This window comes from Tursiops truncatus, chromosome 5 (assembly GCF_011762595.2).
Source record: "Tursiops truncatus isolate mTurTru1 chromosome 5, mTurTru1.mat.Y, whole genome shotgun sequence".
Taxonomy (NCBI): domain Eukaryota; kingdom Metazoa; phylum Chordata; class Mammalia; order Artiodactyla; family Delphinidae; genus Tursiops; species Tursiops truncatus.
In genome coordinates, this window is record NC_047038.1 from 42,244,958 (window position 1) to 42,266,662 (window position 21,705).

Genomic DNA, 21,705 nt, shown 5'->3' on the forward strand with positions numbered 1-21,705 from the left:
ACCCTAGTATATTTTAGAAATATTATAGCTTTACATGTCTTGTTTCAGCAGCCCTTTTTTCCTATAATATTTTACTTTATCAAGCAGTAATGGATCTCTTTATGGATCTTTAACTTGATATAATGTTGGCATGTTTTTCAAGCCAGTGATATTTATGATTTGCTATACTATAAATCCATTAGTGTCCATACATTAGTATATAAAATTTTAGAAGTCACACTGAATTGATTATTCTAGCCAATGTGCTACTTAAAAACTATTTTGATTAAAATAGCTATTAAGATTTATGTATCATTTTAGTGAGGATATTAGACATGTTTCTAGTATTTATATTCTAGTTTATCTTAGGCTATTTGGTACTTTAAATTTTTAAATCTTTAAAATAACGTATAAAATATAGGAGTTTTTTAGAGTGAATCATTAAAACTGATTCCTAATGCATATTATTGTACTTTTTTAAGATGAAATAACTGCTAGCTTCAGAAGATTTGGGCCTTTGGTAGTAGATTGGCCTCATAAAGCAGAAAGCAAGTCCTATTTTCCACCAAAAGGTAAGAGATTTTTTTGTTAATATTTGCTAGGGAATAAGTTATATGAGAGCTAATTTTCTCTGCCTAAAGTATCATTCTAAGTAACTTGGGTACAGACATATAATAAAGTTTCTCTGATCAGTGAAATTAAGAAATGTGTGAAGTGAGAATAAAATATAAACCTGTGACTATTTTAAGTATTGCAAGATATACATAAGTGTTCCAGATAATAGCAGATAACAAGAGAGCAGTATATACTCTGTTGATGAATTCAGATAGAGAAGAAAATGAATGGTCAGAAAAAAACTCAACTACATAAAGAGATAAAATGTGCAGAGGATGCCTAGTTGTGTTACTTACATATTGCCAGGATACTACTGTGACTGGTCACTAGAGGACAAGAATCACAAATTGAGCAAACATTCATTTGAGCAAAACAATGCTACAGTCAGTGGGAACAGGAAGGATCACCTCACCCGCCCGAGTGGGGAGGGGAGGCAAGGGGAGAGAAGTGAACATGAATCCAGTCAGTCAGATTGCTAATGGCACATTCTCTGAAGTGAATAAAAGAAAGGGGAGGTTGAAAGACTAAGACTTTACTTTGAATATTATTGAAATGTAATTTTAGAAATGAAAAAACACACTATTCTCATGGCTGAGTGGATTTTCAAGCCTGGAAAAAAGACTCCAGTAGATCTATTGAATAATCTGATTCTGGCTCCAGGAAAGGAAACATGTTAAGAGTTATTGGCATACAAAAACTAGCTAAGGAATTCTGGTGATAAATTATATGAGCCGTCTCTACTTTTTGTCATTGAGAATTATAGAACTTCCATTAGTGGTTTATGTAGTTCCTTAGAGAAATGGAATAATGTGGTGATTTTTTTTTTTAATACCTTTAGATGTTATACTTACAGAATCCTTTGAACCAGAGATTCTAGATCCCAGACCTCCATGAGAGTCTAGTTAGAGATATGGACCTGTTTCCATATACTCTAAATTTTCACATGATTTTGGAACTTACTGGACCTGGAGGTCCTGAATCCTTGGTGTAGAGAGAAAATTAGCTCCATATTGATGTAGATGTTCATTTCTTAGCTTAGTTTTAATCTGTTGTTCAGTGTTATGATCTTGTCCTTTTATACAGTTATTTTACTGAGTGTTCAATAAAAATGCCTGTTGGTTTCTAATGTTCCTGACTAAATTACCATCATCCCTTGTCTGGACTATTTCAGGTGTATGACTAGTCTGTCCACATTTCTGGCTATCTCCAGTTTTTCTCCCACAGCATAGCTAGAGTAATATCTGTGAAAACAATCTGATGGTGCTACTCCTTGCTTCCAGCTTAAAACCCATCAGTGGTTTCTCTTATTGTTAGGATAAAGGCAAAAATGCATTCTCCCTGCCAGCCCTCCCCATCCCATTCCTTCTCCCAGTATTGCTTCTTGTTTCTTTCTAGCTCTGCAAACTGGCCTTGCTCTCTCCTGCCTCAGGACTTTTATGTTTGTTGTTCTCTTGACCTGAAGGCTTTCCCTGCCTCTTCATCTGTATATCTCCTACTTTTCTCAGCTTAAATATCTGTTGCTGGTGGGAAACTGTTAAGGACCCACCTAATGAGGTCAAATCCTCCTATTGTAGGCCCTTCTAGAACTGTGCCCTTTCAGAGCACTCCTCACAGTTGCAATATTACAGTTTTACAATTTTATAAATATGCTTTTATTTTATTAATGTCAGATTCTTCCATTAATCTCTCAGACTGTGTCTTTACTCATCTTTGTATTCTCAGTAATTCATGGGTTGATAGTTGCCTAATAAATGATATATACAACTATAAATATTGTAGGATAGTTTATCCTTTGACCTGAAGTAGGTGGGGGAAAGCTTCATTGAGAAATTTTGAACTAAATCTAAAAGATACTGTGCAATTTAGATAGATTAAAAAGTTGTTCAATAGAGTTCCAGGCAGGAGTTGAAATATAATTTTAGAAAGGTATTAGAATTAGTTTTTGTCAAGACAGATACACATTTTCTGCATGGGCAGAAATGTAAGAAAGGTAGGTTGGCACTAATTTCATGAAACAGAATAGTTGCTGTCTTTGTTGCTGTTGCATTGTTATTGTGGTTTTTGTGGTAGTTGTTAGTTTATTTTCTCAAACTGAAAACAAGAAAAAAAACAACAAAAAATATTAGCAGTGGCAAATTATACTATTTTGGTACATTATAGTTGTACTCATTGCCAAAGACCAATGTTCCTAAACCTTGTGCTTTCAAGCATTTTTGTCATTGATGTAATTCATCATTTTCCATGGTTTGGAAAACACTGTGTAGAAGCATTCAGTTGACAAAGCTACCTTGTAATTAAGGTAATGATTTGAGACATTGGATACTGAGCCACACTTATACATACCTGTCCTTTGCAGTGAATAAGATTCACCCTATGTAAACATTAGCTTGTGCTAATAAATTCTAAAGAACTATTAGATGGTATTTTTGGTACGAGTATTTTAATGTTTAACGGCTTGCCTTAGCTAGATCATAATTTACCTGCCATGTTGCTTAATTAATTTTTGTGATACATTTTTTCCATAATAATCACAAAAATTATTAAGCAGTATTAAAATATTAATATCAGAAATTAACATCATAAAAACATAACATTAAAAATATTGACTTTAAAATACTATTTTAGTAAATCAGTCTTATATCCCCTCAATTATTACAAAACAATTACAGCTCTCAAAACCTTAGCTTGGGAACTTCCCTAGTGGTCCAGTGGTTAAGCCTTGGCGCTTCCAATGCAGGGGGCATGGGTTTGATCCCTGGTTGGGGAACTAAGATCCCACATGCCATGTGGTATAGCCAGAAAATAAAAAAAAAATTTAAAATAAAAAAACCTTAGTTTGTATCGAAATTAAATCCTTCGCATAAAGAAAACCAGTCTTTTTTTTTTTATTTTTTCAAGCCTATTTAAATTGTTTCTAGCAATTAAAAAGTTCTAAGATGTGGTTTTAATCTTGCATAATCATACCTTTGGAAGTTTCTATTTGTGTAGGTTGGCTTTATGGCTTATTTATGAAATCAGGCATTGTAATTTTATTAAAATGAAGTACTTTGTGTGTGTGTCACATCAGACCTTTGTGGCACTAAAAGCCATTGTTGGCAATAAGCTGTGTTTTTTGAATTCCTAGTAAAACATGACCTCTTACTTCCCATTGTTTAATGGCACAGACATGGTTGGCCTGATTGAAGACATCTTCACATTAGGACTAGATTTCAGTGCTCTAGGTTTTGTGCATAGAAATCTTGTCAAGGAAAAGGGGTATTGTTAGGTCATTTATAGTCATCTGCTGCTGGGAATTAATCACATAACAGTAAACTTGTAATGTAAATTTCGATGCCTTCTTTTTATAATGAACTCTGTTCTGCCTACTAGATACATCATATTTGATTAAAAATTGACAATTGCTTGTCACAAGGAAAGGAGGAGGGGCATATTTTCAAAAGGTACAGGAATCTAAGCAAGAACTTGGATCCCAAGTGCAAACATAGTCTCCAGGCTGTTTGACAAAAAGTGTTCTACTGCTCATCCACCTTGAGACGGACTTGTGGACACAGAGGGGGAAGGGAAGGCTGGGATGAATTGAGAGAGTAGCACTGACATACATGCACTACTGTGTGTAAAATAGATAGCTAGTGGGAAGTTGCTTTATAGCACAGGGAGATCAGCTCAGTGCTTTGTGACCACCTAGAGGGGTGGGATAGGGAGGGTGGGAGGGAAGCTCAAGAGGGAGAGGATATATGTATACATATAGCTGACTCACTTTGTTGTACAGCAGAAACTAACACAACATTGTAAAGTGATTATAATCCAATAAAGATGTAAAAAATAAAATAAAATAAAAGTCTGACCTATCCTTAAGAAACCTGTTTCTTGGTTTAAATGAATTTATTTATTTATTTATTTATGGCTGCATTGGGTCTTTGTTGTTAGGTCTTCATTGCTGCGCGCGGGCTTTCTCTAGTTGTGGTGAGCGGGGGCTTCTCTTCGTTGTGGTGTGCATGCTTCTCATTGCAGTAGCTTCTCTTGTTTCAGAGCTCAGGCTCTAGGCTCACAGGCTTCAGTAGTTGCAGCAAATGGGCTCAGTAGTTGTGGCTCGCAGGCTCTAGAGCGAAGGCTCAGTAGTTGTGGCACCTGGGCTTAGTTGCTCTGTGGCATGTGGGATCATCCCAGACCGGGGCTTGAACCCACATTCCCTGCTTTGGCAGGTGGATTCTTAACCACTGCGCCACCAGGGAAGCCTGGAACCTGTTTCATTCCAACCTCCCTAAGGGAGTTTTCTTAGTATCGTTTGGAAGTTGTCAGGATGATTGTGGAATTTTCCCTCTACTTATGGAAATTCCTGGGCCTTTCCACATGTGCTGTTTTCCACCTGTCCAAAAGTATGCTCTAGAACTTGTCTTACCCTGAGGGCATTTGAAGGAAACTTCAACTCCTGCTAAGCTCAACTGGTTAATCCTGCCACAGTCTTTAAGAAGACAGTATCATAGGAGACCTTAGAGCTGATCTAGGTTTGAAATTAATCAACCAACTACTTATGTGACTGACTTTGGGCAAGTAGTTTAACCACCTGACACCTCAGGGTTTTCTTCTGTAAATTGGGAATAATGTTTCATAGACTTGTGAGAATTAAATGAAATAATTCACCTCAGGGTTTTCTTCTGTAAATTGGGAATAATGTTTCATAGACTTGTGAGAATTAAATGAAATAATTCACATAAATAATTCACATTATGTGAAATAATTCACATAATGTTTCATAGACTTGTGAGAATTAAATGAAATAATTAAATGAAATAATTCACAAATAATTAAATGTAAATAATTCACATAAAGCTCTTATCACAGTATCGGATAGTAAGTGCTCTATATAAAGTAGCTAGTTATTTTACTGAGTATCTCTTTTTGTGTGTATTCCATAGGATATTATGTTCTCCTAGAGAAAGTATAATGTAGTCCTACTTTATAGGTTTTTCATCTTTTTCAAAGGCATGTATTTTCTAAACGATACTGAAATTTGGGGTAAAATCACTTACCTTGACATATTGCCTCATTCTTATGGTTAATACAGGCTATGCATTCCTTCTCTTTCAAGAAGAGAGCTCAGTTCAGGCACTAATTGATGCTTGTATTGAAGAAGATGGAAAACTCTATCTGTGTGTTTCCAGCCCTACTATCAAGGACAAACCTGTAAGTAAATGCTACTCAAACTTTAAGTTACAAATGCAAGTTTTCCAAAAACAGTTTTGAAGTGATCATTAGTGAAAAAATAAATAAACTACCATTTTGAGTTCAATTTTTTAAAATTCATATAATTTATTATATCTGGATAAAATATTAACAGTTTGTTTCCAAACCCATCTATCCAAAATTTTGAACAGTACAGTGGCACAAAGCTCATCAGCTATTAAAGGAGTGAGACCTAATACAGTAATGTCATTTTCTTCATAGGTTCAGATCCGTCCTTGGAATTTAAGTGATAGTGATTTTGTGATGGATGGTTCTCAGCCTTTGGATCCTCGAAAAACAATTTTTGTTGGAGGTGTTCCTAGGCCATTAAGGGCTGGTAAGTAGAATGTTAACAAATTTTGTTTTTTTTAAAACAATCATTTAAATATGAATTGATTCGGTACACATTTGGTACTATTGTGTACATGTCACCGCTGGGTGGGTGAAGGGCAGATTCTCCTTCTCCAATAGTTGCTTGCTACAGAATTTTGAGACGAATTCTGAGAATTGTTCTTAAGACCATTAAGGAACTGGAGAATTGGACACTCATCTATCAATATTGATAGCTAACTCCAAACAGACTCTGTAAGAACAATCCACTCAAATACTGCATTTATGACTTTCTTAAGTGTAACTCTCTAAGATAATGAGAATTTGGGGTCTTTTTATGGAGTTTGATTCTGATATCTGAAGAAGAAATACGGGATTTTTTTTTAAAGACACTTTAGATAAGTGAATGATAAACTTATGTTCATCAGTAATCAGGAACCAGAGATCTACCAGAAGAGGTCATATAGGAACATAATTATAGATGTAAATGCCCGCCATACAAGCAAGTTTTATGGTACGGTGTACCCTTGTGAAGTGTGTTAGCGCCTTCCATCACTGAAAGCATCCTCTTCCAGTATGGGAGGTGCATGTTAAAGAACTATTCACACATGTAAATACTTACAGACATAGCTACTACAAAGAAAGACTAAGGGGAACAGAAGAGCATACAGCAAGGAAATGTGCTGTAATCTGATATTTTAAAGATACTTGTATTTGAGCTGTCATATAAAGATTGAACAGAAGGAGCAGGGTTAGGTGGTAGGAGGTTGTGAAGAGTGTTTCAGACAAAGGGAACAGCATATTCAAAGATCTTCAGTGGAGGGAAGCAGAGTGCCTCGGAGAGACTGAGGGAAGTCCAGAGTCACAGCCTAGGATATAAGGAATGAGGTGAGAGATACAAGAAGACATTGAAAAAGTAAATAGGAGTCAGATCATACAAGTCTAATAGCTAACTTGTTATTTATCCTCAGAGCAACTGGAAACCAATGCAGAGTTTTTAAGTAAAAGAGAGACATGATCATATTTTCATTTTTAAAAGACCAGTTTAGTTAATGACTTGTGGAGAGGGGAGTCAAGTTGAGAGTAGTTATACGTAGACCAATTTAGGAGCCTGTTTTTGCAGTCCAGGAGACAAATAGTGGTGGCTTGGGTTAGTGGTAGTGGTGGTGGTGGAAGAGCCAAGTGAACAGGTGTCACAGGTATTTATAAGATAAATGCAAAGGCTGAATCTCAGTTTTCAGTCTTAAGCTACTAGGTAGACACTGGTACCGCTAACTGAGAAGATAAAGAACACTGGAGAAAGAGCAGGTTGGAAGAAGGTTGTGGTATTGGTTTTGAAAGCTAGTTTGTGCCACCATTCAGAGTTCCTAAGGAGAAATTTCAGTTAAGCCATTGGTATCTGCTATATTTTTAAGAGAATCACTTTTGCTGCTGTTTTGAAAATAAACTTGGGGCAGGAGGCAGAAACAAGGAGATAAGTCTATTGCCATGATCTAGATGAAAAAGAATGATACCTTGAAACAGGATGTTAGTGATGGAGGCAAAGAGATTGGATTCTAGATATGTCTTGGAAATCAAGTTCATAGGATTGCATACACAGTGGGGAAAAAAGAAAATAGAAAGGATGAAGCCAAGGGTCTTGAGTTGGCAACTTCATCTTTTCCATTGCTCACTGAGTCAGCAAAAACTCACTCGAGTAGGTTTAATTGGATGGTGGAAGATCAGGAGTGCCATTTAGAACATACTGAGTGATGCAGTGTCTGTTAAATATCAATATGACTTGTCCAGTAGACAGTTGAGTTGTCCAGTTCTTCTGTGGTGAGAGCAGGTGAGCTCTAGTACACAAGAGAAAGGATTAGATTTAGAAAAGAGCATTATCCTATAGACTTTCACTTTAAAAAAAAAGTACTTAAAAATTGTTGATTTACTGTGTTCTCTCCCATTTGATGTGAACTACTTTTCCTTTTCAAGTGGAGCTCGCTATGATCATGGACCGGCTGTATGGTGGCGTTTGTTATGCAGGAATTGATACAGATCCTGAGCTAAAATATCCAAAAGGTGCTGGTCGAGTTGCTTTCTCCAATCAGCAGAGCTATATTGCTGCCATTAGTGCTCGGTTTGTTCAGCTTCAGCACGGTGATATTGATAAACGTGTAAGTTGCATATTGGGAAATCATTTAAGTCCTATCGTGAGGTGCTGATCCAAAGCTTACTACCCTACAGAGTTAATAATGTAATTCAAAAACCGAGTGTTTATTTTTCTATATTCCTTTAGCTCTTAAAGAGTATTATATCAAAATATCCCTGAAATGTAAAATTCTTGAGCAGACTTTAAATTTTAGGTGTAATACACAAAATATAAATATTATTTTAAAGTCAGTTCAAAAATTTTTATCAGCCAATAAGGTCTTAATATCCTTTTAACTATAGAGGCAGAGCTTGTTTTAAAAACTTGTACTCTGGAGTCAGACTACTTGGGATCCCATTTCCACCATTTGTTCTGTAACCCTGGGCAAATGAACCCTCTTTATGCCTCTTATTCCTCACTTATAAAATGGAAAACAGTAATAGTATCTCTTTCACAGTTATTTTGAGGAGTAAGTGAATTCACATATGTAGAAGCACTTAGAACAGAGCTTGGCACTAAGTGTTACTTAAGTGTTACTTATTTTTGATTTATAAAATCTAAAATAAAAACACATTTTGTATATTTTCCTAAATATATGCAAAAATAAATATGTAAATAAAGTAAATATATAAGATGATTGTCCTAAACTTTAAAACATTTACTCTTTAGTAGCATTGCTTAGGTCATCACAATAAGAACTTTTAGGAAGTGTTATGGATGATAACTGTGAAAGCTACCCTATTGAATAATTTCTAATACTGATTACCATCTAAAATAAGAGAAAGGAGTGAACAAAACTCAATTGTTTCTTTACAAATCTATCTCATGCTAAAATCTGTGAATAGTTCCTGAATAATCACGTTTACATTTGTAGTACAGATGAGATATACTAAAAATATGAGGTAAATTAACTTTTTTATACCCATTACCGTAGATATAACTTGAGTGAGTACTTATTTTACCAGTGTAACAGTTTCTTGAAGCTTCTTCTCTGAGGCTGTACTGTTTTGGGGGCAGGGGAGCTGGTTAACTAATACCCGTAGACCATAGACTCTAGAAGTAGTCCCCAAAATTTAATTATCAAATCATACCATTTAGAAAAGACGTACAGCATAAGTTCAGTTCACATTTGCAAAGTGGCATTTTTGTTTGCATTGTTACTAAAAATGTTGCCCCCCCAATAAAGAAAGAAAAAAATTAAGTATCTAAGAAAAAGGGCTCTGCTTTTACTCAGACATGCTATGAAATTTTGTTTAACTGATTTGAACCTTAGAGTTCCTCTCATTCAGTAGTTTCCAACCTCCACTGCACATTAAAGTTACCTGGGAACTTAGGAAAACCTTGACATCTGGGTCCCATCCCCAGAGATTCTGCTGTAATTGGTCTGGGATGCAGCATGGGCAGCAGTAGTTTGTAAAGCCCCCAGGGTGATTCTGATGTCCAGCCATGCACCAGCGGTCCCCAACCTTTTTGACACCAGGAACCGGTTTCGTGGAAGACAGTTTTTCCACGGACGGGCGTAGTGGGGGTGGGGGGGATACTTTAGGCAGCAATGTGAGCGATGGAGGGGATGGTTCAGGTGGTAATGCGAGCTGGGGAGCAGCAGGTGAAGCTTCGCTTGCTCTTGCTCCCTTGCTTGCTTGCTTGCTTGCTTGCCCGCCGCTCACCTCCTGCTGTGCAGCCTGGTTCCTAACAGGCCACGGACTGGTACTGGGCCACGGACCGGGGTTTGGGGGCCTCTGCTTTAGACCACTGATCTAGTCTAACCCCCTACTTTTGCAGAGAGGTGATAGGGTCACAGAGGAAGTTATTTACATATTATATAATTGTAGTTGTTTAATATGCAGAAGCAAAGGGAAAAAATTATTGCAGTGTCATGCTTCCATACCTCTTTGTTTCCAAAATGATAGTGGAGGACCAATTATTTGGGGCAAAATATTGATTCTTAAAGAGAAACCCTGATACAAAGCAAGTGAATTGAGAAACACTTGCCTTCTTAAAAAGTCATTAAACTACCTGAGAGAAAAGTTTACTTTTTTAAGATATGTGCTACTAAGGTATGTTTTGAACTTTATTTGAAAGAATTTGAGCCTTAAATATTTTACAAGTCATTAGTTTTGCTTATACAAAAAAATCAAACCCTTAATCTTTATACCTTTCATCTCTCTAATAAGAATATAGTTATTAAACCATAAAAACAGATTAAATTTAAATTTATAGCTGATAATCCAAAGATACACAAGATACTTATTTGGAGGGAATTAAAATTGTTTATTCAACTCACCTTTTAGGCTCATGAACACTTTGAAGTTTACTTTCATCTCCCTGATAGCCATGAAGAACAATCACCACAAATGTGTAAATCGTTTTAAATTTTATATGTTATTCCATGAGTAGTATAATTCACTGTGACTTCTGGTAGTTACTGAAGTGAATTGTGATATACTTCAAGTTGGCTAATTAATTATTAATCATTTTATTAGTTATGACTCCAGGTGATTGTGTATCATAGATAGCTCCTCTGAAGGGAAAAAGGGAAAATAATGGAAAATAAGAATAGTGAAGAATCAAGGAAACTCCCTTTCACACATTCAAGAGCTGTTAGAGATTATTATTAATCGCAAATAGGTTTTGACTGTATTCTAAAATCATAAATTTGAAATCCAGTTTTTCATCTTTGAAGTTTTGATTTTGAGTTAAGTAGATTAGCTTCATAAAATAATATCTAGAATTTAAAAATATGCAAAAGATACAATTTAGGACAATAAAATGTCCAATATATATAAAATATGTTTATCCTAACCCTAACCATGAAATACAAATGCAAACAAAAACATAATTTCATTACCCTTCTATCAAATGTTTGTTTTACAGTTCTTTTCATCAGTCAACTAGGTTGTTTGTAGTTTGCTGTTATTGATTTTGTTCAAAATAATGCTGAAGAAAAATACCCTTATATATTCATTTTTTGCACACATGCAAGTATTTCAGTAGAATACATTCAAAATAGAAATTGTTGGGTTATTATTCTTTACCTTGGGCAAACCAAGCCCTTTAAACACTCAATTTTCTCTTCTCTCCTGAGGAAAGGCAGAGATCTTAGGCTGCCTGGCACTATTCAGTCAGACAAAAGTAGTAACCTTTCATTCATAAAGTTATTACAAGCCAGAAAACAAGGCTGTTGCAGCTAATAGTAGCTAATGTTAATATACAGAGTATTTGCCATGTGCCATACTATCTTCAGTGCTTTTACTTGCATAATCTAATCCTTACAGCTCTATAAAGCAGGTTCTATTGCCTTTCTCATCTCACAGATACAGAAACTGAGGTTAAAAAGTTTAGTATTCAGAGCTGACCTAAGTCTGAGGTCTTCTACTGAGTCAGGCTTTCACAGTGGGACTTTGACTTCGTATCTTATAAATACACAGAAGTCTAGACATACCCTTAATAAGGTTATCCACAGTTCTGGTTTGTCTGTACCAGTTATTTACAAGCAGGGTATCGCTCTCACCTGTAGTAGAGACGCATTGCCATGATCAGTGGCTGCTGGGTTATGCCATCTCACAAGTGGCACTGGAATGAGAAAACAAAGGTGTAAATACTATTTGTCTTCCATACCCTTCTGTTTTTCACTCACAGTCACCCCCACCTCTGAAAATATTAACACACAGGTGTTTTAAAGACGTTACTTCAAGAATGGTGAGGGTGGAATGTTTTGCGAATCAATTAGGATTCTATAGTTTTTTTTAATTATTTTTTGTCTTTGGAAAAGAGAGTTATTTAAATACTATTCAGTTTATAGTTCTCAGAAGAAAACATATCAAAATACAATAAAATTGCCAAACTAAGAACTCATTTAATCATATGGTCAATTATGAACATGAAACATAAAAAATGATTAGTGCAAGAACAAAATGATTTAATTTTTTTTAACCTACTGTGTGGTGAAGCTATTACCCAGGGAAGATGCCTGCTTTCTCAGCATTGAATGTTGTTGGTCCTTTTCTCTAGAACATTGTATGAACCTTTTAAAGTATTGCTAAAGTGACTTTTGAAGCAGACTTAATGGGATATGTTTTCTCTCTTTTTCTAGGTGGAGGTAAAGCCATATGTGCTAGATGACCAGATGTGTGATGAATGCCAGGGCGCACGCTGTGGTGGAAAATTTGCTCCCTTTTTTTGTGCCAATGTCACTTGCCTGCAGTATTACTGTGAGTTTTGTTGGGCAAATATCCACTCTCGTGCAGGACGTGAGTTCCATAAGCCATTGGTAAAGGAAGGTGCTGATCGCCCACGTCAGATCCACTTCCGCTGGAACTAAGAATAGCAAACCTGCCTCTGTTTAACAAGGAAAGAAAGGGTGCATGTGGCTTACTGTGTCTGAAGATACTGACATGCAGAAGAAATAAGTGCATTCTTCTGCTTTCACCCCAGCTATCAATACATGCATCTTTATCAGCAGCCAAAACACTACAAGCCTCTTGTTTTTCACCAAAACCCTACATCTCAGGCTTACTAATTTTTGTGATATTTTCATGTTAATATAAAATGTTTTTTTGTATTTTCTCCAAGTTATTTTTATATGTAAAGTTAAAATTAGATATGAGAATGTTTTGCGTAGGGGCAAACAGTCTGCTGCTATATAGTGGGTGAAGCGTGCACTTATTTCTAAACGTGGGTTTTTAACTTCAAGATCTGCCCCAGTAATTTACCAAAGGTAGCAAAATAATAGTGAAGATGGAATATGTCTGCTACAAATGCTTATTTTTATTGTTGCTATTTTCAGTGTATACATAAACTAAAAATTAGGGTTGATTTTTTTGCTCTCCATTTTGACTTGCAAGAAATAATACCTCAAGATAATCTGATTTATTAGCTATTTTTAAACATTTTTAATCACAAGCTGTATTAGCTTTGCTGCTATATAGGTGTTATGTGTAAATGCCACCTATTAATACGGGATTGAAAACGTTAGAGACACACTGCATTGCAGATAAAATGCAGGCAGCACAATATGGCCTAAACTGCCATAGTTTTAGAATGTGAAAAAAAATGCATGTTTACTTAACTGTATACACCATATGCATGCACTAGAATTATTAACTAACAAGAGGTGAGGTATTGCAAATGTTCGAAAAAGCTCTCTTGAATCTAGGTAGCATGAACAAATTATAAAATTTGTTTAAAAAAAGCAAACTTGCATGCATTATTGTGACTTCAAGTTAAAAAAAAATGTCCTACATGTGTACAATATGCAAATTAGTTTTAGATTAGAGAGTGCAGCCATTTTGTGATCTGGTCGGTAGTGGAATTTGATTTTATGCAGACTGGATGTAATATTTGTAATCCCTGTGCAATTTTGTGATGTGCGGTTCTAATTCATGTGCAGTGATATAGTATAGATAAAAGACTGAGTAAAAGAAAATTACTAGAATTTTAAAGAAAGTTGATTTTAGCCCCTTTGATAGTTCATGGTTAAGACATCCTTTATAAACCAAAGATGGCCAGCACACTGCTAACTGGTCACCAAATGTAAGACCCACAGGAAGCCCATATTTAAACAAAGGAACTTTATCAAAGAATGCAAAACTTTAGTAAACCTAAGTAAAGTCAAAATGGAGATGGGGAAATATACAGATGGCTAGTTGCATAAAATTCAATTTTACCTTAAAGATAATGGTGAAATCTGGCTTAAACTTGCATACATGTTTGACCTATGTATATTGGGGTCTTCTGTCTAAACTGGGGTCACTGTTGCATGGAAATTGTTGTTCTTAATGGTTAAGAATTGCTTTTTAAAAAAAAAATTTTGATGAAGGAATTTTGGTAATGACTTTGCTTGCAGTTTTTTTGAGAAAGTGGCATGGAAACATGCAATAGTTAGTGAGTTTCTTTTGGTACTGAACACTATTAGAATATCATTAGTGATATTTTTTCTCTTTAGAGCATTTTTAATGCAACTAGCCCCTATATTTTAATGTAAGAGTTACTCTGCAATCTAAGCAAAGCACCCAGCAATGGTAGATGTTTTTTTTTAAAATGCTGAAATAAGATTCTTGACTCTAAAGAGAGAAAATTACAAGGGTGTTGCCGTATTGCAGCCCCTTGGGACAATCCTTCACGTGAGCAAAGTGTTGATCTTAATACTGGTTGTCTATGGTGTGCTTTTTTGTACTGTAAAAATATGTGGTTCATGTCTAACTCTGCTGTTTTATTGTGGTTGTGGTTCAAGTTTTTAATGTTTAAAGTTGATGCTGTTTTCAGAAGAGCTTTTTACTAATTTATTTGTCAATGTTCCCTATTTGTTACTTAACCATGATCCTCCAGATTTTTGGAGTATTCTTTTCTAACCTTAACCCTGCCAACCTTGATCCATTTGACATTTGTTATGCACTATTTTTATATCTCTGTGAGAGATTTTTCCAACAGTCAGCTATTTTATGGCACACTTTTTTTGACTGATGACATCTCCTTTGCTATACCTCAATTTTTGGAATTTAGAAAAGAAATCAGTAGTTTTGCAATGTTAATTATTTAGATATTTAATTTCGCAGATTTTTAAACTTTATTTTCATAATTTCTGCTTAATGTTTAAAATTGAAGAGCCTTTTCATGTATTAAATAATGAACACTAAAATTATATGATGAAAATAATTGGAGATGTTGAAAATCACTTTCCCTTCTTAAACAGAAATAAATATTGGGAATGAAGGGAAATGTAATAGAACACCCTTTTTGCCATGGGTAAAAATGACAGAAATGTATGGTTTGTTTTCCCTCATTTCTGTTACAATTAAAGCTTATTAGTCTAATCTTTTATTCCTTCCCCACCTTCCCCCTACCTCTTTTTTTTCTTTTTTTTTTTTCCTTTTATTTACTACATTCTTATTTTCTAACTGTTAAACACTGTATTGGAATTTTTTTTAACTTACAGATCATATTTATTTTACTATTTTTGTAGAAAATTCTTAATTTTGATTGTATTTTTGTATTTTCAAAGCTTCTTCATTTGTGTTCCCTAAATGTTCTTATTGCTGCCCAAAAGTATGACTGTGGAGGAAAAAAAAAACTTTAAAAATCCACACTTTTTGTTAAGAAGGAAACATTTAGCATTTATATATTTGTGTATGGAAAACACTTGATATTTTATCCCTGTTGCATCTGGCTGCACAGAGCCTCTCCTCAAAGATGCTACAAAACTTGAATATAACACATTTTGGAAGGCTGACTAACCTCGATTCTGTGTTGTGATGTGCAATACTGTTTCTAATGTTTGTATAAAAAAAATAACAGTGTAAACCTTTTTAATGCAAATTTATTTTTTTCATTGCATATTTTGCAGATTTTATCCACAGTGTCATTTTTTACTGTCAGAAAAGATACCCCTTTTGTCATTGCAACTATTTTTTAAATCCAGAAATCTTTGTACTGATGTAAATGATTGTAGTTATTTTGGATAGTGTTTTGCTAACAAAAGGAAAGACTTTTTTCATGCATATTTCTATTTTGTTTTTTTGGGTTTTATTTTATTTTAATAGTAGTAAAATACTTGGAATAATTTTTCATATTCTTGTCATTAATATTATTTTGTATTTTTATGTGGAAATATATAATTTTATGACACTAATTGCTAAAGTTTATTTTATGTTGAATTATTTTTGGAGCTGAAATCTTTGTAATATTAAAGCAACTAGTTTCTAATTCCCAGTTTCTGTATAGAATCGCACAAGTGGTTTATGGAGTGTTTGGATTGTAATTATAAATGGTTCTTTGATATGCAAATTAATATTTTCAGTTGATTTTATTTTATATTCCTAATGGGATGTTAAAGCCGTTTTTTATTTTTTTCTAAATAAAAAGAGAACCCATGCTTTTATGGACACTAGATAAACGCCTTCAGCTTAAATTTTTTTGTTAAAATACTTTAGTTTATTTTATTGTTATCTTCCAGGTGTCTAAATCTCCAGTCTGTCTGTTGTACTGGTAATTTAACTCTGTAATGGAATAGTTTGCTGCCAACTATTTATATTAAGTAATTTTTAAATATTTGTAATATTGTTGACTGACTAATAAACTATTAAGTTATTGGCATAGTTGTGGAATCTTATTCTTTAGTTCAAATCTATCAAAATATCCATGGACACCAGTAAAATATTTTTTACAGAGCTGAGTGACAAGGCTATATAAAGAAGCCCAGGCCACTATGTATTTTAGTGTGAGGATTGCAAGGGAAACTTGGAGATCATCTAGTTCAGTATTTGGGCCCCAAAGACCCTTTGCATCAGTTCTCCTCCCCATCTCACCCTTAGCCCCACATACATACCATAGAAATTTGGGTGTTAACAATCATCACAGATAATTAGTGTTACTATATCTAAATTGATGCTGTACTTAAAAAATTAAAAACTGTTTACCATGTTGCGAAGGGCACAATTTCCGTGATGCTTTCTCAGATACCATCTAGTTGGGAACCACTTGTCAAAAAATTATTATGCTTATTTTCTATAGAGTCTGTGAGTTCTTCAGTGGCCACATTGTAGAGCGAGAAAGGGAAGGAAAGGTATAGAATAAGTAGCCTGGGATCTAGGTTCCTCAGCCTAATTATGGCTAGAACAGCTCTACCTTTAACTTGAACAAAGTTGGAGATTCATATAAAAATTGGTGTTTAGCATGGGACCTGGGGAAAGAAAGGTTCCATTGCTTTTTTAGAGAACATGTTAAAAATTACTGATTATAATCAATTTTTTCTTTTACCTATGAGGACATAGGTATCCCAGAGAGGATAAAACTTACTATTTCCTCATATTCTACAAGACATCACAGAAACTCCTTAAATGGGCTAATCTTGATGTAGACAGCCCCTCACATCCTGCCACTGTCACCCATGCACTCCAAGCAAATCGTGCATCTTCACACGTCTGTATCTTGGCATGTGCTGCCATTTTTCTATTTGGAATCTTATTTTCTCTTTGCCCAAGAAGTCCCCTTCCATAACGAAAACAAAGAGCCTCTTCTGCATTCTGGCCTATCTTTAAGACTTAGCAGGAATTTCCCATTCTCTTGACTCTTTCACCTGCTGCTGACATAAAGATCATTTATCTTCCTGTTCTCCCCTATCCTTCTGTTATTTAAGAAAAGAAGAAACTTTGAACACCGATTAAGGGTTGGGCACTAACCATGTAGGATCCTTGGTTGCCAGGCCATTTCATAGCCTTGTAGGTGGAAAGTCAGGTTAACTCAAACTCAATGTAATATACTATAAAATATAGTAAACGTGTATCAATTATGGGAAAGACTTTCTGCTGAAATGACTTCCTTTCTTTAAAATGATTTTACTTGATTAAGAATTTCACATAGGAGTTAGCATTTGACTTGAATTTTTGCATGAGCAAAGAATTTAAAGAACTCAAAATTTAGCACAAATCGTTTCTGAGAGAATTACTTGAAGATCTATTCCACCAAAAAGAGGGAATAATGATAAAATATCCAGGAAACAGGAAGATGTGTGATGTCATGGAAAATAATAAGAGATATATATTTGGACTTCATCTGGTTTCTGGCACAGAACTAAAACTCTTGGAATTTCCTACGTGATAAGAGTGATTAAGGGGGTCTTGATATTCATAACAAACTAGTTTTAACCACACCCTGAGTTTGTTAATGAGGTAACTTTTGGAAAGTGGCTAAGGATGGGGAAGAAAGGGTTGGAACTTTCAATACCCACCCCCCCACCTCCGACCTGGCCCACCTCCAGGAAGGGGAGAGGGTCTGGAGGTTGAATCCATCACCAATGGCCTATGATTTAATCAATTATGCCAAAGTATGGAAGCCTCCATAGAAACCCAAAAGACAGGGGTTTGGAGAGCTTCCAGGGTGGTGAACACCTTGGTCGGTGGGCTTAGGGACAGCTGGGTCCGGAAGCTCCATGCTCTTTCCGCATACCTTGCCCTGTGCCTCTCTTCCATCTGGCTGTTCCTAAGTTATATTGTTTTATAATAAACTGGTAATTAATCAGACCCAAGGAAGGGTTGTTGGAACCTTCAATCTATAGTCAGTCGGTCAGAAGCACAGGTGACAACCTGGACTTTTCGACTGAAGTGGGAGGAGGGGGGCCGTCCTGTACAACTGAGCCCTTACTTAACCTGTGGGATCTGACACTATCACCAGGTAGATAGTATCTGAACTGAGTTGAGTTGTAGGACATATATATGGTGTCAAAGAATTGCTTGGTGGTGTGTTGGAAAAAACACACATTGTAATTGGTGTCAGAATCATAACATGGATACTAGATGCTGTTGTGGGTCTAACGTATAGTTAAAAAATAAAATGTGGCTAAGATTTATAAATAAGTCCTGAATAATAGAGACATAATTTAAAATAACATCATTAAGGTAAAAATAAAACTCAATTTAAACAAAATAAAAACCGAGATGAATATTTGAAATGATAACAAAGGCCTTGTTTGGAGTGGAGGAGGATAGATTATAGATGTTGATTAATTTACTGTAAATAATAAATTATTTTTCAAATTGTAATATATAAGATGCATTGTTTTTAAAAGTCAAATACATAAATTATGAAAAGAGTGAAATATTGCCCCACTACCTTTTCATCCCCAATTCTCACTCCTGAGAGGCAAACACCTTTAATTGTTAACACTTTTACAGTATCATGTTATTTACCTCCTTCCAGCTAAGTAGCACACTTCCATTGTTCTTTCTTTTTCAACTTAAGACCTTGTTGACTTCCTAAAATGACTGTGTGTGGTTTGTTTCCAGACACACCCCATGCGTGTATCTAACACACACACCCAAACCAGGCTGTTCGTTTTGTGAATAATTCATCACGCTGATGATTATTACTCTTACATTTTTCTGTAGGTTTTATACCTCACTAAAAAGTTTGTTTTTAAATAGGCAAGTAAACACTGCTTGCTTTAGTAGGACAAGAGTGACAGTACCATAGGAAGAAATGCAAAAACCCAATCAGAAAGTGAGTTTCCATGGTAACTGCATCCCAGATCTATAGGATTTTTTAAAAACCTCCTTGTGAACTGTGAAGTACATATAGAAAATATTAAGCATCAATTCACACTAAGTAATTTTTAAACTCTCAAAAGGAAAATTGTTGAAAAAAGGAACTCAGATATTTGTGCATTAACTCCTATTCTAGACTATGGGCAACATGTCTGTTCATCATTTTATAACCAGCATCAAGTAGCATATCTGGCCCATTCAAAGTTACCTGCCACAGAGAATTATCTACAGTCAGCATTTTCAAGGATTAAAATATCTCCTTTAGGCCTTTTATTGTTATTGTCAATCATGTGAAATATTTGATATAACCAGTAGTATGTGCCATTTAATAAATGTATTGAGAAACTCATTTAGCTTTGGTAAACTTGAGAAATTTCACACACAACACATCCCCAAAGACCAAATAGGAATTGGTCTCCTGTATGTCTTTTTTTTTACCTCATTCTTTAAAGGAATATGTATTTACGTACAAGGTAATTCAGCTAAATGCCATCTCCTGTTACGTACTCACAGTAAAGTGCACGCACCGAACAAGTAAATAATTGGTAAGTATTAATCTTGACCATGTTAATATTTTAATATTTTTAACCATCTCTACCGGATGACGAACCATTCGTTACATACTGCCTTTCAGAAACATGTTCTCCCAACTTTTCCAGACACAGGATCATGCAACAACCATGCTTCTGTCAGATTTGGTTTGCAAGCAGCCCAGGAAGGGAGAACAACCAGGATCATCCTGCTGCATTCTCTTATGTCATTGCCTAGGTTTTCTCCTTTTCATGTGCTATTTCTCAACTTAACGTTAATTTTCCCAGCAAGCATTAACTTGTATTGTTTTGTTCTTTTTCTATTTCTCACAATGCTATTTATAAAATTCACAAGTTTTACATATACAGCTTGATGAATTTTGGTAATTGTATACAATCATAGTCACCATGACAACCAAAATACAGAACGGTTCCTTCCTTGTTTCTATTATACTTGTTCTCCTCCCTCTGTCATACCTCTGGCCTCCAGCAACCACTGGCTATAGTTTTGCTAGAATCTCTTATAATTGAAATCACACAATGCACAATATTTTGTGTTTGATTTTTTCACTTAGAGTTATGTTTCTGAGATTTATCCCTGTGTTGCTGGTACTAATATGTCATCCTCTTTTTATTGCATATTAGTATTCTGTGGTACACAATTTGTTTGCTTATCATCAGTTGATGGACATTTGGATTTCTTCCAGTTTTTGGCTAGAATGGTCACACATTTTTATGTGAATATATATTTTTGTTTCTCTTGGATAAACACGTAAAAGTGGAAATGCTGAGTCATATAATAAATATATGTAACTTTGTAAGGTGTTGCCATATTCTTTTCCAAGTGGCTATACCATATTTTGCATTCCACTAGCAATGTATGAAAGTTCCAATTGCTCTACATTCTCATACCAACTTTTGATATTTGTGTTGATCTTTTTTTTGTAGTCATCCTAGTGAAAGTGAAGTAGTATCTTTTTCTTCATTGTCTTAGTTTGCAATTTTGTTGATGACTAATGATGTTGAGCATCTTTTCATGTGCTTATTAACCATTAAGATATCTTCTTTTGTGAATTTTCTGTTCAAGTCTTGTGTCTAGTATTTTTTTAAACCTGGATTGCCTTATAATTGAGTCATGAGTGTTCTTCCTATATTCTGAATATAAGCCCTTTGTTGAATATATGTTTAGCAAAAATTTTCTCCCAGTCTATGGTTTGCCTTCTTCTGTTCTTAACTATGTCTTTCAGAAAGCAACAATTTTTAATCTTGATGAAATCTATTTTATCATTTTTTTCTCTTAAAGTTTCTGGTTTTGGTGTGTTGTTCAAGAAATCTTTCTCTCACCCAATATCACAAAGATTTTACCCTATGCTATCTTCTAGAGTTTAATAGTTTGAGCGCTTACATTTAGGTCTATGGTCAATTTAATTTAATATTTATTTATGGTATGAAGCAAAGTTCAAGGTTTTTTTTTTTTATTTCATACAGATATCTGGTTAATCCAGTACTATTTGTTGAAAAGACTATTTTTTCCAAATAAATTACCTTGACATCTTTGTCAAAAATAAATTGATCATGTAAGTGGGGGGTTATTTCTGGATTCTCATTCTCAACCATTGACCTATATGTCTGTCCTCACATCAAAACCACATAGTCTTGACTACTGCTTGGCTTGTCTTTACAAAGGAATAGCTGCTGAAGCTGCTTGTCATTTAACTGCTTCAGATGCTATAGTGGTCCTCAATCTACCTGGACACTTCCATCTCACTGGTCTTTCAGAAGACCAACAGAGAACAGTATAACTGAAAAGAATGTGTCACCCATAGGCATGGAAGGAAAGGACTCAACACTTTGAATGTCAGTG

At 35.0% G+C, this 21,705-nt stretch overlaps 1 protein-coding gene across 19 annotated transcripts in view; it reads left to right on the forward strand.

Annotated features, from left to right (window-relative positions):
• CPEB2 (cytoplasmic polyadenylation element binding protein 2) overlaps positions 1 to 16,366 on the forward strand; it is a 64,232-nt gene extending 47,866 nt beyond the window's left edge. For all 19 annotated transcript variants that reach the window (XM_073805052.1, XM_073805055.1, XM_073805057.1 and 16 more), the window contains 5 exons: positions 462 to 551; positions 5,660 to 5,778; positions 6,040 to 6,154; positions 8,119 to 8,300; positions 12,369 to 16,366. In XM_073805052.1, coding sequence (XP_073661153.1) covers positions 462 to 551; positions 5,660 to 5,778; positions 6,040 to 6,154; positions 8,119 to 8,300; positions 12,369 to 12,596 — 734 coding nt within the window. In that variant the 3' untranslated portion in view covers positions 12,597 to 16,366. The remainder of the gene's footprint in view (positions 1 to 461; positions 552 to 5,659; positions 5,779 to 6,039; positions 6,155 to 8,118; positions 8,301 to 12,368) is intronic.
• The last annotated feature ends 5,339 nt before the right edge of the window (positions 16,367 to 21,705 follow it).